The sequence below is a fragment of the Larimichthys crocea genome, chromosome XIII (assembly GCF_000972845.2).
Source record: "Larimichthys crocea isolate SSNF chromosome XIII, L_crocea_2.0, whole genome shotgun sequence".
Classification (NCBI taxonomy): Eukaryota; Metazoa; Chordata; class Actinopteri; family Sciaenidae; genus Larimichthys; species Larimichthys crocea.
Window position 1 is genome coordinate 43,523,157 of NC_040023.1, and position 19,861 is coordinate 43,543,017.

Sequence of the window (19,861 nt, forward strand, 5' to 3'; positions counted from 1 at the left end):
TTTCCCATGTTAAGGACCCAAAAATAGACAGATGCGAAGCAGCAATCTCCTGTTTTTCCCTCCCTTCCCTTTTCTCCTGATAGTTTTCAGATTTAATAGAACATTTGTACTGTGGATCGAGGCAGTCGGTCTTCTCTCACCTGGCTATAACTCATAGTCAAGAAAAATAAGAAATATTGCACTCGAGGTGCACCTGAGGGCTTCCTTGGAGGCCTCTAGCCTCCTCCTAAACAACATTCTGGCCTTCTTGCTCTGATGTTGCAGCGTCTTTATGGTGCTGACAGATGACCACAGGTGTAAAGACACTGCCACCTGCTTCACAACCTGAAATATAATGTTTTAATGATATAGCAGCAGCAGCTATAACCTGTCATCCATCCATCGTGCCTGTCTGTAACGTTTCATTCATGCATCTCTTGAGATGTGTCTTTCAAAGCAGTAAAGAGGAAGGTGGCTGTTGAGGCTGTCTACAGATGCACACTTTGTTCCAGAGCTGAATGGTTTATTCACTTTTACCCATTTCTTTATGCTTTTCCCGTCTTTTCAGATGAATATTTCAACAGTTTCTCTTCGTTGGATATAATACTTATGGAGAAATGTACTTTATGCTCTCCACAAGCATCAAATTCCAAAATCTAAGGTCCTACTTTTTCATTTTCATCTATATTCATATTCAAATCTCACAGTTTTATCACCTCTTACGACCATTACGGTAAGATACCAGCACTAATGTCATGTGCTTAAACCATTTTAGTAGCAGAATGCAGTTTTTCAAAGCTTTATGTGTCTTTTGTCGGTGCTGCAGAAATGCAAAGTGTGAAATGCAGCATCAATACAATTTGTGACTTGAGCAGCTTTAGGACAACTTGGTGCACTCAGTCGTGATTCACTGACTTGTGTCATTGAGAGAAATGAATTATGAGTCGTGTCGCTATCCACTATAACTAATGTCTGACAGAATTAAGGAGAAACCTGCACTTCAAAACACTCAAGGTCAGATCAGATTTTGCTGGAGCAGCTAAAACATCCCATACAGCCCTGTACTGTGAAATACTGAAATACAATACATTGAAATAGTTTCTCCTTGAAGAGCAGTGACTCTGTTCTGCCTCACAGAGAAGAAGTAGAATTATGGCCAGATTCAGTGTTAGGAAGTCACTTTCCTCAAGGACCATACTGTAATACAAGTTTTATACATACAATTCTAATGTATATACTTACTTTCATACAATGAGTTTATAAAATACTCAACATTAACAAAACCTCTTGTCACATTACACGTCTGATTTGTTTCACCAGAGAAACCAGAAAACTTTATCAGACAGTTTCATTTGTTCAAAGGTTCAAAGAGGTCAAATGATCCAACATTTCAAGTCAAGTCAACTTTATTGTCAGCACTGACATATGTACAGGACATCCAGATAATTTGATCCAATATTTGATTAAAAAGCAACACTTCAGTCCAAAGTCTAAATTTGTGTTGTTTTTCTCTTTACCCATGAATCATCTCACAAGACCTCAAATGTGTCTTGTGACCCTTCGAGGGGGCCTGACCCCATGAGTCAAGAGGTTCTGCAATGCATCAGTATTAACCCCATAATGTAATATCTGATAATATTTCAATGAAAAGTTTGCTGCTAAGAGTTCTTTACTTTAACTGTAGTAAGATTTGCTACATATTTTCCTTGTGTATATATATTTGTATTTTTACTTCTCTTCTCTCAACACTGACAGGATTGGAATGTACAAGTGTACCTAATGACACGGCCAGTCTTTGCATTTATAAGTTTGATAGACAATGAAATGTTTTTATTTCACTATTCAGATGATCAAAGGTTTGATTCCCGGCTCTTCGAGACTGCATGTCAAAGTGTCCTTGAGCAAGATACTGAACCCTGCGTCTTCACGTATGAATGGTTAGCTCCAAAAAATGATGAGCAGTTACATGGCACCTTGAGTGTCTTGCATGGCAGCCCGTGCCATCCGTGTATGAATATGTGTGAATGGGTGAATGAGATATGTAGTTGGTATGGTGGTATGTAACTCCTTGAGTGGTCAGAATACTAGAAAGGTGCTACAGTATATAAGTACAGTCCATTTACCATTTCATGCACTTTATGTAGGAGGTCTACGCCATATCATCCTGTTTTAGTTGTTTCTGTCCTCTTCCCTCTAAGATGATATTTCCTGATTAGATTGCACTGATGTCCATTTCTCAAGTAGCCACAGTTAGCTTTAAGTCCTCGATCTAATTAAACCTGGTTTTGTTTATTTCTCTGGGGTAGAAGAGAAGCTGTCCCTGTGCACCGGACAAAGCTCACTGCAGCAACATCACTTTAATTTAAGCTGTGACGTTTGAGAGAAATCACAACAACTTTGCAGAGTCACTGTTTTCTGTTCCAGTGCTCCAACAAACCCCCTTGAAAACAGAGAAAATAGGTCAAGTTTTTAATCATTTATAACACATAAGAAAACAATAAGCTTTTTGAAAAGCCAAAGTGCCACTTTGGAGAGTTCCTCCCAACATTTGACTTAACTTAACACTTAACCAAGTTTGCAAATTTAGTCTGTGGAAGATGGTGAAAAAAAAAAAAAATTCTGGAGGAAAGTTCTGTGCTGATAATACTTGAAGCTGATAAGTGATTTGATTTACACTCTGGAGAACGATTGAATCTGATTCTGTTTATATAGAGGAACGTGGAATTCAATAACAGCTGTTTTTAGTACAAATTCTATGATTCTAGTAAAAGTGAATACCTCGCGTATGCTTGAAGAAGATGATGTACGGTGATGTCAGAAAACCTCTGGCTTTCTTTGACACAAGTCTTAGTTACGTCATGCTGGACATGAAATCTAATTCCCTCTTTGAGACAGATTACATCATCAGGTCATGTGCTTGAGCTTGTACAAATCACCCCGGCCGTGAATCAACTTTGTTAGTGCTAATTACAAGAACACTTGAGACTGTGCTGAGGACTTGAGGTAGAATGACCTAAAGCTTCGTCACCGTCGGCCTTTGTTGGTTATATGTGGAGTGCGACTGCTGTGGCTAATTAGTACAATTGCTTGTACAAAATGCTAGAAAAGAACTGGTTGTTTTTGGTCAAAGGGCTTATAGATGTTCTAAACAACCACACCCGAAGGTAGAGTGAAAAACCGGCTGCCATAGATATATTGTTTAAATATGGAGATAATAACACTGTTGTTAGAAAAGAAACAAAAAAGCTGGAGAGAGAAGTTTAAACTCCTGCTCCTACCTCCCAATCTGGCCAATGAGGGCTTGAGGTAGGTTTTTGTAAAGTTGTCTTACAAAACAGTAGCATTATGTCAAAAATGCAGCCCCACCATGTTAGCACAGCAGGCCCAGCGGAAAGCAGGGTGATCAGAAGTGTTTTCCAACAATCCAGAGTCCTCTGGCAATGAATGCACATGGTGGGCCAATCAAATAAACCTACATGGCAGCATGAATATTGTAGCCTGATGTTAATTCTACTGTTTGCTTTGAAAACGTCAGGACAAATTATTCCTGATAATAACTTTCCGGAGTTTCCTCAGTACACCTGCCAACCTTAAAACCTCAAACATAAGGAGGAGTTCAGAACCAAAGAGGAGGGTCGGGGGGTGGGGGGGTTACGATCTCCGCCAGACATAGAGTGTTTGACCTGGAATGTTCTGGTTAAATGATGTCTGTTTTCACCAGCAGGTCACCAGCACACTGTCATCTCAGGTCACATGACCACAGAGCAAGCTTCATATATGCAAACATACACAGCTTGTGTATAATAAAGTAAAAACATGCACACAGAAAAGTCAAGAAGTGGACCTCGTGTCCGACCACAGCAGTGTTTACCCCTGTGGCTGAGGTTGTTCATTTCACTCCTTCCTAATACGCTGTGCCCTGCACTGCCCGCCTGTGCACCCATTCAGAAAACTCATTTCAAATCCAACCCCGGGATCTGGCCCAGGAATAGAATTAGTAGAATAAACATGTTTATTTGAGTCGGTGGAATAGGATTACATCTTTAGTCGAGTTAATCAGGAGTTGCTACAGTGAAGGAGCATCTTCCTAACCTCCCTCAGCAGGAAATGAGATTAAGATGACAGAAGACGCGGGAATGTCATGAGAGCAGTTGTGTTGTGTTATGTAATCATCCCTTAGGTGCACCAACAGCCATCTTTGATGCACCAAACTAAAGTGCTGCTGCATGGAATTTAGGATGAAAACTAAGCAGAAAATAAAAATAGGAAATAAAAATAGAAAGTAGTAGTGGGCACAAAGTTGTCCTCCAGCAACGACCGCATTCACAATATTAGACTCTCATTAAATCTCCTACCTCGTACCTGAGAGAGAATCTGTCTGAATGTTAGGACAATTATGCAGTTAATTACAATTATATCAGATGTGTCTGCAGCATGAGATCTTCAGCTGGCTCTGCTTGGATCACTGTCTGAATGTCAGCATGAGAGAAAACAATCCCAGGGTATGCAGAGCAGAGCAGAATGTGTGTGAATGGACTCATACAGTTCCACTTGCACAAGTAAAATACAGAGGAAGGTGACGCCAAGTCAGCAAATAAAAACCACAGAGCAATAAATCCAAAGTTGAGGCTAATGCACGAGTAAACTTTGGTCACTCCTGTTATGTGTGTTTTCCTGTTTGCCGTGCTACGTGTCAAAGGAGTCGACTGGAAACAAAGGGCCTTTTTAATGGCAGACTGTAAAGTGAAAATGTTTTGATGAAATGAGTAACTTCAAATCGTTTAAGCAAAATATTCTCTGACTTCAAGCTTGTATGTCAATATTGGACTTCCACTTCTTTTTCTTGGATTGTAAACTGAAGATCGTTTGATTTGGACTGTTAGCGGGTAAATGAAGACAGGTTAAGACATCATATTTAGGGTTCTAAAAGGGCGGAAACTTTCTGGTAGAGTTCCGGAAACTTTATATATGAAAAGTAAAGTTGGGGAATTTGATTTGGGAAATATTCTAAATTGGAAACTCCATGGGAATTATGGAAATGTATGGTAATTAACTGTAAATTGTGGGTAATTTAAACAAACTGTATCATATCCAAACATAAATCTAAACATTTTGTTTTGTCATAAGCAGACATGTAAAATAAAACAATTAAAACACATTTCTACAGATTTATTTGTTAGTAGAACTTTATGAAGTTTGAATTATTTTATTGAACAATATCATGTAGTCCACAAGCTCAAATGTGTGTCTTCAATAGTCTCTGTGTGCTCTGGGCTCTAAAGTGTGGTCCAGGTACAGAAATCACCTGTGCTGGGGTGGCGTTTAGCTCAGTTGGTAGAGCAGCAGCCCCATGTACAAAGGCTCAGTCCTTGCCGCAGCAGCCCAGGGTTCGAATCTGACCTGTTGCTCTTTTCCGCATGTCATTCCCCATCTCTCTCTCTCCGCACTTCCTGTCACTCTTTAGCTGTCTCTATCAAAATAAAGCTTGAAAAGGCCCCCCCAAAAAAAGAAATCACCTGTGGAGGTACGGCATGGCCTCAGTAGCCCTGCAGTGTGCTATGTGCATGTGATTGAGGAATAGCAGATATTCAAATGAAATCTGGTTGTTTTAGTCAAGATTATGCTAAAATATATTCAATACACAACTATATTTAAGATTACTGTTAAAGGCCAATCTTTAATTTTGTAATTCTTGTATTTCATTTCCCAGTTTATTTCCATGAATTCCTGTTTATTCCCATAGATTTCCGTTAATTCCCATGGAAAGTTTCCAATTTTGAAAAATCCCAGAATTTTGCAACCCTTGTCATATTGGTTTCTGCGAGATTTTAATATTTTCTTTCGGCATTTTCAACATTTTATAGACTAAATGATGTGATGCTTGATGGAGAAAGAAATCAGCCGCAGCCAAACTGCAGAAACAAAATAGCAAGATATTGTAACAACACTGAGGATATAGATACACATTAGACCTGATGCCTTTGATGGAATAGTTTGATATTTTTGGAGCTAACCATTAGTCATTTTCCATTCCATATTCCACTCTCATATAACTCTCAAGTAATCGGTACTTGATCTGGAAACCTCAGCCCAGAATACTGAGTGCAGTTCTGATGTTGGGAATTGTAGTTATTTCTATATTCATGTCACTTCTCACTTACAGTGTGACAGTGTCACCTGTGGCCTCGGGAGGCTTTGTGTCACAGCACAATGAACTCGTCAAGCCACTTGACAAACTTGCACATACTGAAGCAAAATGATGAAAGAGAGGAAGGGTGCGTTTTTCTACTTTTAGATCTGATGAATATGCAGATGAGCAGCAGCTAAATGGTAAGAGGAGTTTAGATTCGTTTGTCTTTGTTTTATGCAAATTCTCCGCAGCATGCAACCTTTATCTGGGACTTTTTTAATGCACTGCAGCGTTAACCTGGCTGACAGTGTGGGTCCTCGCCTGTGTCACCAAACAGGGCAGAACAAAAACTACTGTACACACATCGACCTTCATGAAGTATGAGCATTAAACTCAAGGGAAGAGATAAATATCACTCCAGTCATTCATCAGTCATGTCACTGTTGTAGAGCACGTCCAGCCTTTCGTGCTGCCTCACAAACAACAACCTTTGTGTTTTTTGTGAATATTCGGCATCTTTTGGCATCCTGTTGTGTCGAGCGCAGAAACTTGGCGGCGTGTCAGCTTCCGCTCCCTGATGACCGTGAAGTTCTCCGGGCTCTGTTCTGCTGACTGATTGAAGCTGCAGATCTGAGACGGTTTGTGTGTCACTGAGCGGGCACAGACGGAGGGAGTCAGTGTCAGGTGAAGACGGTCATTATGTGGCATGGTGAAGCAGTGCTCCAGGGCTTATTCTTTTGACATCTTTTAAGATGGAACACATACAGTATCAGCAGTATTGCTTATATACACCCAGTATATTGGTCCTATGAGGAGCAGAAGAAAGGCCACTGAAGCAGGTAATTTACTCTAAGAAGTTTTATGTCATGTTGGGATGCAGCAGTCTGAAATGTCATCCACCCCTGGCTGTACCGCAGCACTGCTCATCGGTACAAAAACAGCTGGACGGCAGTCTGGAATAGTTCAAGCTGTAAACCAAGAACAGCTCACTGTAAGCCTTACAAAACATGTGTCTGAGGGGTTGTGACAGCAGATCAAACCTAATTAAAACACACTTTCACAACACATTGGCTATTATCTGACAACAATTTTTACTTTTAGATTCTTCATATGAATGCATATAAACGCTAATAAAAGCTAAAAAGAAGCTAAATTGTCATCAGATGATAGCCGTTGGGTTACAAGATCGCATTTCGGCCCATGTGTTGTGCCTCGCTTACCTGCATGCAACCAAAGCCTGCTCAAAGGTGAACAGTCATATTTACTTGGACTCCATAGTCTTGTGAATTGTTCTCTTGACTGCAGATTCATATGCAGATATCTGTTTAGAGATGAACTAAAACACCACTAATTTAATGTGGCACTTTATGAAGGGATGCAGTGACATCAGAGTGCAATTGTAATGTTTGCATACAAGATGGGTGCAGTAATCACTCTAGTGTCTTCGTATTACTCGGGTATTGTGTATATTATCTGTAATACTGCAAACTTGTAATGGCTCAAAGACAAAAAGTTCAAGAAAAGCAGAGCTAACTGTGTGGATGGTCAAAACAAACCAGTGTTCAGAGGCAGACAGGCAGTCAGCACAGACGACCGGAACAAAAAGGGCAAAGCAGGCGAGTAAAAAGTCCACAAAGACACGCCAAAGGTCACGACAAGTCAGAGCAAGCAGGAACAAGACGACTGGACCGCTGAAGCTGTAGCATTAGAGCCAATCTGGCAGGGAAAGGAGCAGGTAAATAAAAGCTGAATCCAAATTTCTGTACTTGCACACTCGAGGACTCAACAGAGTTCATGAGTGCCTTTGGCTGAAAAAGTCCTCAGTTCAGTCTATAGGAGGCCTGGAGTTTGCACACTTCCACAGAGTGTGCTTAAGGTGCAAAGTTTACTTGGAAGATTACCCAGAATTCACAGCACTGCGTATGTACAATGCACAAAAGAATGAATGGTAATAAAAATAATAATGATAATTTGTAAATAATAATCATATTTAGTTTCAAAGCTAAATGCATCTGCTGAACCATTCACATTTCGCACCTGGAAAGTTGCTTTTTATTCATCCACGATGTGACATTGTTTGATGGAAACATGCAGTTTTGCATTTGAGAGAAGTCTGCAGGGATTCAGTCTGCAAACGTGTGTGTGGACGGCTACATTTCAGCCAGATTAGTAGAGGGGGCGGTTGGGAGCAGGTATGCAGGTGGACTGAGTGGTGAAGATGGCTGAGGGCCACTGCAGGGCAGCCTGGGGACTGATGGCAGAGTTGGCGGCTTACAGATAAATAACAGAGGTCGAAGACGCAGAAAAATTAAGAACTGGCTGTCACTGTGACATATGATATTGTTTTATCCTCCCACAAGTTTCACACCGGGACATTTTTATTTTGGAACGATATTTCTGCTCTGACTTTATGCTGATGCTGTAATTCTTTTTCATCAGTGCTGACACTGAAAAAGAGATCAGATTTATTGACCTGGAGTCTGCAGTTGTAGTTGCTGTTAAAGTTGGTAATGCAAACTGTGCAGCAGGAAACAGGTGAAAGGTTTAAAGCACATCACATGCAGTCTTGCATTGTCTTACAGCCAGAGAAATACTAAACTTTCCACTCCATCTGCAGTTACTTCCTGTTGTGGTCGCTGATTAAAGAATACATATTTATAAATGTTACTCTAATTTCAAACACTCTATTTCTGTCGTCCTCTTGCTGTCTGCCTTTGAAGCACGTTACCAGCTAATATCTGAGATCCGCACTCCGCCGTGAGCTGAAGTGAACCGCAGTTATATTTAGCCCATGTGTGTTTGTGCTGTAAAGTGGGTCATTTCACTCGTCCTTTTCTCTCTGGCTCCATCTCTCTGACTCCTTTTGTCTTTCTCTTTCTCACTTTCTCCATCTCTCCCTACAACTTTTTTTCCCTTTCCTGCTCTCTCATTTCATCTCTCTCTCTTCCTCTTTCTTTTTTTTTTGTTTTTTAATAATCCCTCCCTCGCTCTCCACAGCTGAGAAATGTTCAAAGCCGAGCACATCTGCGCCTGCTTGACACGGGACCAACCAATCATAGGCGATCTAGCCGCAGGGTTGGAGAGGGCAGTCTGTGAAGTTTGAGCACAGTTAACTTTTGATAGGATGTCAGGGTGAATTAAGAGCCCCACAGAGAGAGTCGAGCTGGCTGGATAACTCGTAACATGACTTCACTTTGATAGTTAGTCATGCAGTCAATCCTCATTGCCTCAGCAGCTGACATATGAACACATACAGGCCAACTAATTAACAGATAACGATGCCAAAAGGCATCTTTTAAGTGAACACTTTGTTTCTTAAGTTAATTATGTGTTGCCCCTCTGTTTAATTGTATTCTGGTCATCTTTGTGCAGGTTTTTCCTGAATCTCTATTCTCACCACACGACAATGTTTTGTGCCATTCCTGTGTAGGCTTTGCAGGCATTAATGAATGCACTAAACCAGTAAGCCTAAAGGGGCCTTTAAAGAATCCCTTCAGATGCCATGTCTTATTAGTAATGGGTCATTATGTGTACATTACCAAGCTCTGCTTATACAACAGTCTTTAATTTAACCCCTGTTGCACCAAGACAGAACAAACAGTTTAATAAAACACAGTCAGGGCTGTTTGAACCTTTATCCCACTAATGAAGTGTATAGTAACAACACATTTCTGTTTTTGAATCCAGAGAACAGAGTTGACCCACTGAATGTTGTGTTCAGTGAACGTTACCTGAGATCACCTGAGCCTGAGCCTCGTGAATCAGATTGCAGAGAGCCATGAATTTTAATGTTACAGGAAAAGCTGTAAATGGCTGCTCTGTTAATGAAGCTTGATCCGTCAGGGTAACACGCTGATGCCCTACTTATTTCACTGTTTGAAACTGAAACACCTGAACCATGTGAGGCTTGAAGTAGATTACCTAGTTGGCTTACGTAATCATGCGCTCTCATTCCAGTGGAAGCAGTAGCACCCAGATCAGCTCAGAGTAAACAACAGAAACATGCTGAAGGAATGACACTTGAGTTTTGTTGCAGAGCTGGAAACACTTTTGCTTTTTACACAGACTCTCTCTCTGAGCAGAACATGACAGTCTGCAGCTTCACCTCAGCCCAAGAGCTTTTCTCTGCTGATGTCACTGAGCTGTGCGATTCAATCATGCATAAAGAAAAAGCAAGAATTCATGCACAAGAGTTAGATTAGATTCAACTTTATTCTCAGTGAAGTAACAAGTACTTGGACAATGAAATGCCATTTAGCATCTAACCAGGAGTGCAGAGTATGTACAAATGAACAGGATATATAAATATAGTGCAGGTATAAACATGAATATTCTATAGGATATATACAGGATATGAATATGTTGAATACAGTATAAGCATCATGGGCATATTAGGTGTATTATGCGTAACAGCAATAGTGCATGTGGTCAGCATTATAAACAAAATAAACAGCTAGATCTGAGTAATCTGAGTAATTATAGTGGCATAGAATACACTATGTATACATGATATATACAGTAAATAAGAATAAATAATTATTGGTGTGTGGGGCCGTAAATAATTATAAATATGGGAGTGAACGGGGGCAGGGGGTCAAGTCAGTCCGGGGTAGGTGGGGGTCATATCTGTACAGAGTTTAGCAAGGTGACGACTGAAGAAAAGAAGCTGCTCCTGAACCAGCTGGTTCTGGAAAAGAGGGACCTGTAGCACCTCCTGGAGGGGAGGAGGGTTACTAGTTAATAGTATAACAGTATTTCAGGCATGACTTAATACAAGAACATTATGTTAATAGACCTTTTTCACGGCAGACATTTTGACATGAAATAGTCGGGTCAGCACAGGTGATTCCATTCCATTTAGTGCAGCAGAGACTTTCCAGTGAACCAAAACACACCACAGCAGCACCCTGACTCTGTCTGACCTGAATGGAACAGAACCTTAAATATTATCATTGGTAACACCTGTGTTGAACCTACTATAACAAGTTCAGTATTTCATTCATCACGGTTCCTGAATTATTAATGAGGTTCCTGTCTTCTTCGTAGGTACGTCTGCAGTTGAAGGGTCAGGTTGTAAAACAGTTCTGTTGAATTGTAATCATGATTCTCTTCTTCATAAGTTCTTCACCATTATGCTAAAGTCATACATGAATTAGTGATAATTCATGCACCCTCACTATAGAGTGTTACCAAAAAACTAAATCCAAGACTAAAGCAACAACCTTAAGGCTTTAAGCAGAGGCTCAATGAAATCATGTGAGTGTCCTTCACAACAGCAGCGCCTGTTTCTAATTCAAGTATTGCAAAGTGCAAAATATGACAGCAATGCTATTTTAATTATTAATTAAACAATCTATTGAAACCCATATAAATGGATGCAACTAAATTATTTATATTTTCCAGTTCCAGTCAGATAATTTAAATGTGAAAATGTCATGAAGTGATGCCACCGTCTGAATTTGGGTGAAAGCTGAACAAACTAAGCGGACACAAAAAGTTGTTATTATTAATGTTTTTGAATGTGTTTTTAATTTAGTTTTATTTTAATAACCTAATCAAAAATCCAAACCAAATTCCACTTTTTATAGTTAGCACAATAATCCAAACGAGAAGCCTTTGGCACACAGTTTTTACTCACTGCTATGAAGATATTTTGATCACTGCTGAAGCATCAGGATTTGATACCGAGCCTTAATGATGTGTGTTCAGAATATAGTACTTAGTCAGTTAATCTTTAAACATTAGGCTTAAACTAAGACTCCATGAAAGACTTTTTGTTGTAAAGTGCTTTGAACAAGAATAAACAAGAAAGATGAAATCATCCCTACACATCTCCTCTTGAATTTAATCTCACTGAGCAGCGTGCTCTTCCTGCAGGCTCCTGTCCAAAAACATCCTGTACTGCAGGCGATGAGCTTCTCTCCCTGTCTCTTTCTACCCTTCAGAGATATTCTAATTAGTCCTTCTGTAAGCGTGTAACAAGCAACTGACTGTGTCTTCTGTCCCCCACTGATGGAGATACTCTTTCCAGAGTCCTCAGGCGCTCTCTCCTCACACTTTCACACAACTCCCATTTTTTCTCATTTGGAAAGCAGAGCATGGACTCAGTCGACACCCCGTGAAGATTTGCGAGATTTGCTCACTTTCCCAGATCAATCTGGACGAGAATCAGCAATTCATGCAGCGTTGGGAAGGCTTTTTCACTGTTTGGCGTGCATCTTTACACGCGGGGATGTGTACAAGTGCATGTAAATCAGAGTGAATACATGCAAATTTGTGCATATGGCTCTGCATGCATAAGTGTGTGCGTGTGTGTGTGTGTGTGTGTGTGTGTGTGTGTGTGTGTGTGAGCTGATTGGAGGGAGAGATGACAGATGGAAGAAGCTGACCAGCTCTGTGAAAAATATGTGAACTGCTTCATTATTTTCACTGTTGGGACTGATTTGTGATTCAGCTCCAAGCTTCTGTCAACATAGAAAAAAAGAGTAACAGCTGTGTGGGTGACTGAAATGTCATTGATCCTGCTTGTTTTGGTGCCAGACCACCTCTTCGAATTCCCAAGAGTGTCTGTTGGCGCAGTTGGTTTGGGAATAATGGCACCCATGTCCTCTCTGTCCTGTGCACATGCCTATTAGCGGATCGTGATTAGCTTCACCTTTTTGTAAACGTCCTGGAAGCAGGCAAAAGAACAAAAGGTCTCGTAGCTGCAGAGCAGGGCTGGTGCACGATCTCCACAGTCATCTGGCCTGGCTTACCCTGGCCTCTGTCTTCAGGCTTTGTTTCTGGGTCATCCAGTTGATTCTGTTCACAAACAATTCATTCTGCTCCACTTTGAGAGTCAGCCAAAGAGAAAGAGATAACTATAAGCCTGAGCGCCCACACAGAGCAAACTTCACTTTTGATTATGGACCCACTACTGGTTTCACTTTGAACCAGCTCAGGCTGTGAAACAGGCTCCGGGGTCCGCACAGGAAAACGCTGTTTGGCATTTGAAACAAGCTTTTTATTTCAGCCTGTTTTCTGCCATGGTCAGCACAAATAATGCCTTATGAATGATTTCTTTCCTTTTTTTTCTTCTATTATTATTATTATTATCATCATTATGGCTACCATATCTCTATCGCAGCTTATAGTTATAGTTATTATCTCTAATATTAAAGTGTTCACTTAAAAGAAGTCACACAGACAGTCTGGTCAGTCTTCTGACTTCCTGAAACCTCACAGATTATCGCTGACATTTTCTAAGTAGCAGAGCGAACTTAAATATCAGCTGATACAGAGAGCAGGACGTCTGCCACTCCTTTTAATGTCTTCAGTTTCAGCTGAGTCATATTAGATCTTAAATCATTAATAACTAAAATGTGAACCTATGATGACATTTCATCCGATTTATGTTCAATCAATAATTCAACAGACAGCTGATTTGCTGGTAGAAAGTACTTTTATTCAGTACTGTACTTTACATGAGTATTTCAGTTTTATAGTACTGACATTATGTAGAATTAACTAGTTATTTTTGGTACACCTACAATGCATAAATGCTTAAAGAGTCAAAGTTTTTGGCTTTTGATCACTTTTTATAAAATAAAATAACTATCACTGTTTGTGGTACCAAGTCCCAACTTCCTGCTCTACAGAAATTCCCACCTCGTCTATCCATGCACACACTGGAAAATGAAATCTAAGAATGGCAGCATGCAGACTAAAATAGATAATATGGAGTACTGTAATAATGTAGAGTCATATTTATTATTAGGATTCTTATTAGGAACATTATAATCCAGTTGATGGTCTAATGAATCTCCATATTGACTGTTCTCTGGGTGAGAGCTGATGTAGCCAAAGCCCTGATAGCTGGGCAGTGGTCACATTGGTAAAAGAGGTGGACATTGGACAATTCAAAGTGAACTGGCGGGATACAAAAAGAGACCTGAACATCTCAACAAAGCGTCCCTGCATAAATAAAGCTTTCCTAGTCTTCTTGTGGTGAGAGCTGAGGTAGCTTAAAGTCTGGTTAAGATGCGTCCTCTGTCATTGAAGGTTCAGATTGTCTCTGGATATAGAAATCTGTATTTTTTCAGCAGCACTCAGCTGCTGCAGAATCTCAAGATAAAAATGATTAAGCAATATATCCTGATTACGTGCTCCACCACACACAGACATACACCCAGTGTTCTTGTTGCTGGTATTTTTCAAATGCGACTGGTTGGTAATGGCTCCTTGTTCGAAACCATGTTCGGTAATTAAGAGAGACAGGGTTATGTAAGACTAATCCAATTCTTTCTTAATCTTCCTCTCAATGATCAGAACACATTTGGTTGTGCAGGGATGGAGCTAACACTTGTGCGCTCCATTCATTTCCTCCCCTTGTTTCACTGATCTCATTGAAAGGGGAAAAAAAGGAGAGAGAGAAAGGAGGCAGACATCCTCCTCATCCATCCATCTCTCTTCCCTCGCTTGCAGAGCGCATGTCAGGGAGAAGAGAGGGAAGAATGTAATGGTGCTATTTATAGTAACTGTTGCCGTTAAAAAAAAGCATTTCTGTATCTCATAGTCCCCTATCCACCCACCCATCCTCCTTTAAAAGGATTGAGAGAAATGCAACTATCCTCCCTCTCTGTGCTGTGTTCATCCGCTTCCCTAACCCCTCTCATCATCTTGTCATCCATCTATGCCTTTAGTCTGCTTGTACCATTGTTTAGATGCTTTTAGCAGAGGATGTATAATTCATTTCTCCTCCAGAGTTGTTGCACAGTCATAAATTGAGTCAGGGCGAGGAATAGAGGGGGAAAGAGTGAGCTGGGAGGCGAGGAGGAGAGAAGAATAAAGAGGCAGTGAGAGGGAGCAATGCTTCGTGCCACGCATCTCAAGTTGGCTTTGTTTAAAACATGGCACGCTCATGTATATTCTCTCTGTGTTTAAAACAGGGCGTGTGAAGGCCTCTGTTTCTTATCAGGGATCAGAGCAGAGGTGGTCTGCAGCTGTGCCACGTTTGTGATATTACTTTATTATAGTGTGCTGTGTGTGTACCATTCATTTATTATCAACCATTAAATATTCTGCTAAACAGAAAAAAAGAAACCTTAGGGCATGTTGTTTTCATTAATCCTGCACCTCACAGTGAAAAGTGCATTTGTAGAGCTGTGGGAGACATATTTAGATTTTTTTACCAGTAAAACACTCCATTACAAGGAGGTGTACTCAGCAAAATGTACTTAATGTATCAAAGTAAAAGTACGTGTTCTGCAGAACAGGCGGCTGCAGGGGCGGCTGTGGCTCAGCGGAAGAGCTCGTAAATTGCTGGTGATGGCTGTGACGTTGGTGTGAGAGTGCTTTGGATAGGAAGCGCTGTACCACGCCTGATGAGCAGCTGGCGCCTTACACCCTCTGCCATCAATGTGTGAATGTGTGTGTGAACGGGTGAATGTGAGAAGTGTTGTAAAAGTGCTCTGAGTGGTCGGTAGTCCAGAAAAGCACTGTGTAAATACAAGTCTCTTTACCAAAATGACATTATATCCACCCTAAGAGTCAGGTTCCCTCCAGTGGGTCACAAATCTTTCTGTGGCGTAACTGCTAACCAGTCATACACATCTGAAACAAGTCCCAGTCAGACAGTGTCAGTAGTTCACAAACCAAAAAGAAGGTAAACCACCGGTTTCTATTACAGGGTCTTCAACATTTTTCAGCCCAAGGACTTCTTGGACAAGAGACAAACAGAACAGGGACCCCCACATGTGATTCATTTTTTCATATGTTTCACATTTTTAGCCAAGCATATAATCATTTTTAATAAATTTAAATATAAATGTACCAGAATTTTACCAGAAATATATTCTGGGTTATTACCCTGTATGTGTTTATGATTGATAAAAAAGTTCATGCATAATTATTATTGTTTATTAAATGCTAAGCGCTGCACATCTTTGGACAGGTCCACTGATTCATCCAATTGGAGTGCAAATGCCTCCACTGTTTGTAGTTTCTCAATTATCTGCACCCTCACATTCACCATTATTTTGGTGAAAATTTTCAATTATAATGACCAAAATTGGTGGACACCCTGCAGTACCTCTGCGGGCCCCCTAGGGTTCATTGACCCCTGGTTGAAGACCCCTGATCTGTTATATTTCATAAACAATTTTTCAAATAAATATAGTGAAATGTACATACAACCTCTTATCCTCACTAGGGTTGTGGGGATATATACTATAGTTGAGAGGCGGGGTACACCCTGGACAAGTCGCCAGTTTATCGCATGGCACTTAGAGACAAACAACCATTCCCAATCAATTACAGTCACTGTTAAGGTCATGTCTTTGGACTGTGGGAGGAAGCCGGAGTACCCAGAGAGAACCCACTCAGACACGGAGAGAGAACATGCAAACGCCACACAGGAAGGCTTCAGCTGAGGTTCAAACCAGGAACCTTCTTGCTGTGAGGCGACAGTGCTAACCACTGCTCCACTGTGCCACCCTGTTAAAGTACAAAAAAAAAAAAAAAAAAAAAAAAACGGCTAAGAAACAAAGAAAAGTACAATAGCCTGCTGTTAACTTTCCACCATTGTATTTGTGTTTCACTTTTTGTTTGGCATTCTGACAGCGTGCAGCTCTCTGTGAATTCACAAGCATAAATTCTGACATCTCAAATTTGGCTCTTCCAGGAAAAAAAACTGCGCTGTCTGACAGTATGTATAACACTCCTGCATCCCCAGAATTATCAATGAAAGTGCAGAGAAGTGATTTTTAAAATTGCTCCTGAAACATTTTCTATACAATTGTGAGAGGACGGCGTGATTTAAGGTCATGTGGGGGGAAGGACGTCTCTCTGAGAGCTTTGAATAAATGCAGTGCATTTATTTACCGTGCAGCATGTTGTCATTATCGTCAGAGGACAGGACACTGCTGCTCCTGTCATATGGAGTGACGGCACAGATGTTGCTGCTGTTATTGTCTTGTTCCCGTCATTCTCAAACTGTGCCAGAGTTGCTGTAATTGCTTGATGACAGTGGCCTGACATAAGTCCCTAATTGGCTGTTTTCCTGGACTTGCTAAGCCTGCCAGCAAACTGAACATTTCTGTTTGGCCAATGTATGGCTGTCATCTTCATCTCAGCCAGCACCGATTTGTCCTTTCAAACATTTGTTTATCGTAGCCATGTCCAGAATTCATTGCCAGTAATTGCCTGTGACTCTAACATGTTCATTGTCACAAAGTGTTTTGTTTGAGCGTTAGTTTGTCTTAGTGGCATTAGTATGTGCATCGAATAGATCTTCTATTCTGTTTTCATATTCATCCTCGCTCTCTTTTGACCGTTTAGGTAAAGCATAATGTGCAACCCTTGAAAAACGTTGCTTTGACCTTAAAAGTTCTGAAGCTGCAGCAGAAAGCCGAAGCAACCTTCAGGTATAATGAAAATGGTCTTGGGCTCCCATTCCGCGTAAATGAGCCACCGGTGTTTTTTAGAACAAGTGGGCAGATTGCATGATGACAAATGTCCTATTTCAGTGACATCTCACAACTCAGCGCTAAGCCGTCGCTTCTGTGCCTGCATCACCGACTGATGAGATGAAAATAGAGCCCGAGCCTGACACCTCCTCTGAAAAACAATACTAAAAATAATTACTTCATGTAGAAAATGGCAAAAATAGTACAACACAGGTTTATAAGAAGGAACTGCTGCTGATGTGTGACATTTGTCCTACATCTCCTGAAACCTTCAGTCTGTCTTATACAGCCACTGAAATATGAGCACTCTTACAAGAATTGAATTAGTGGCTTTAAAGCCTTAACATCTTTTTATTTTTCATGTTGACTGCTCAAGATTTGAACTTGACCGACAATTTGTCCTAACAAGTAAGAGACTGACTTGGATTCATGGCTGTAAAATGTCTCATCTCACAGCTCTGTGTTTTCCCATTCTAACAATACACTGCACTGAATACAAGCTTCTTTCTGGCTGGAGATGAAACCTGACGTTGTAGGGCTCAGTTATCTATCTTGAGTTACGACTGCACAAGGTCGAGAACTCCATTATACAAGTCAAACATCAGCAGAATCTCTGCAAACATACTGGATTTAATTTGTGTTCGTGCGTTCTGGATTTGATGCATGTCTGGTGTAAAGTCAAGCTGTGTGAAAATGCACACTGAATGCTAATTCTGGGGTTTGACTAAACGTGTGTTGACACTGAAAAAGTGACTACATACTCAAAGATGATAGTATGCATGCTAAATTTGATTTGTGTGATGTTGGTGGAGCTATAGCTGAATATCACAGAATGTTTTTTGGGGAAAAAATCATTTAGGTTCAAGAGAGTTCAAGAGACACGATGTTACTTTTGCTGAAGAGCAGCAGTAATGACAGGATTAATGGTAAATGCAGCAGAGTAATGTAATTAAGTCAAACTTGTTAACACTTGTTAAAGTTTGCTTGAGCATGGACTAACAGCTTCTGGTCATAGTAGACCAGTAGAGGCTAAAGCAACAGGAAACAAGTTTGTTTTTATTGCTTGTGAATTAAACCTGTAAGAATAATATCAGATGTTGTATAGTTTTGCTTCAAGTTTCTAAATTTAAAATTGACAGTAGTCCCAGTTTAAAATATGTTTATCTCTCAGCACACAACTTGTGTCTTATTATTATTACTTGCAGGAAACGGTATATTATGTTGCAGACGGTACGGTATTAATATGTTCTGGTGTATTGAGCTTACCATGTGTCACTATCTGCTGCCATCTAGTGGGATCTTTGCAGTGTAGCATTCAATGTGGGGGCATGGGGTGATTCATCATGCTCACAGATGAAAATATCATTGATAGACCCAGTAACATAACATTATAAAGCATTTGGAAATAACCTTAAATTCCTTAAAAGCATATTTTGGTACAAAAATGTTATACCTACGAATACTAACTTGTAATTGTACTACAGGAAATATACTCATCTACTTTTCAGCCTCATCCATCGCTAATCTCCTCATTTCTTTTGCCACACACAGCTGTTCATTGCAACCTGAGCCAGAATGGCATCGACCACCAGATGTGCCCAGAGGACGTGACATCACAGCTGGAGGAAGAGGAGGAGTCGGTGGACGCTGGGGCTGTGCTGCTGGACGACGACAGTCCGAGCTACCAGGACATCAGCCCTCCCATGTACCAGCGCCGATCGCCGCCACACCGCTCCGTCTCTGAGTCTGAACTGACACGGGTAAGAGCTGGTCTGAACGCACACAGTGTTACATCCAAAAGAGCATGGAAATCCACTTATACCAGTGCAATCCACACTTTGAGACTGTGTGTATCAGGGAAGAGATTTGTAGCAATTGAATCTATTGGTTAATGTTACACCGGTATCCTCTGAGTTGTGGAAAATAACTTATTGCATTTACAAGTGGAAAATACAATTGCTTTTCTTCCCCTTTATTTGACAGCTGTATTTACAAATTACTTTATAGATTCATATTATTAACACAAAATATAATCTGGAAATCATTTCAGATGTATTATTACAGACTGAGCCAGCAGCATTAAAGTAGTTAGAATTAGTCCAACTTTAACCAACCAAGTGAAATCCAATTGTATATAATAATAGGCCCTGGCCCTTGCATGGCAACAAGCCATTTAATTATCATTAAATTATTAAAGTACAAAAATAACTCACTTTATTATTAAAGTGAGTCATTGTGTGTAATAATTTTACTTTTGATATTTTGAGTACATCTTACTTATAGTAAAGTGAAATGTTTAATGCAGAGC

General features: G+C 40.4%; 1 protein-coding gene across 3 annotated transcripts in view; it reads left to right on the forward strand.

The window, feature by feature from the left end:
• samd12 (sterile alpha motif domain containing 12) overlaps window positions 1–19,861 on the forward strand; it is a 102,611-nt gene that overhangs the window by 1,529 nt on the left and 81,221 nt on the right. For all 3 annotated transcript variants that reach the window (XM_027287338.1, XM_027287337.1, XM_027287339.1), the window contains exon 2: window positions 19,105–19,313. In XM_027287338.1, coding sequence (XP_027143139.1) covers window positions 19,105–19,313 — 209 coding nt within the window. The remainder of the gene's footprint in view (window positions 1–19,104; window positions 19,314–19,861) is intronic.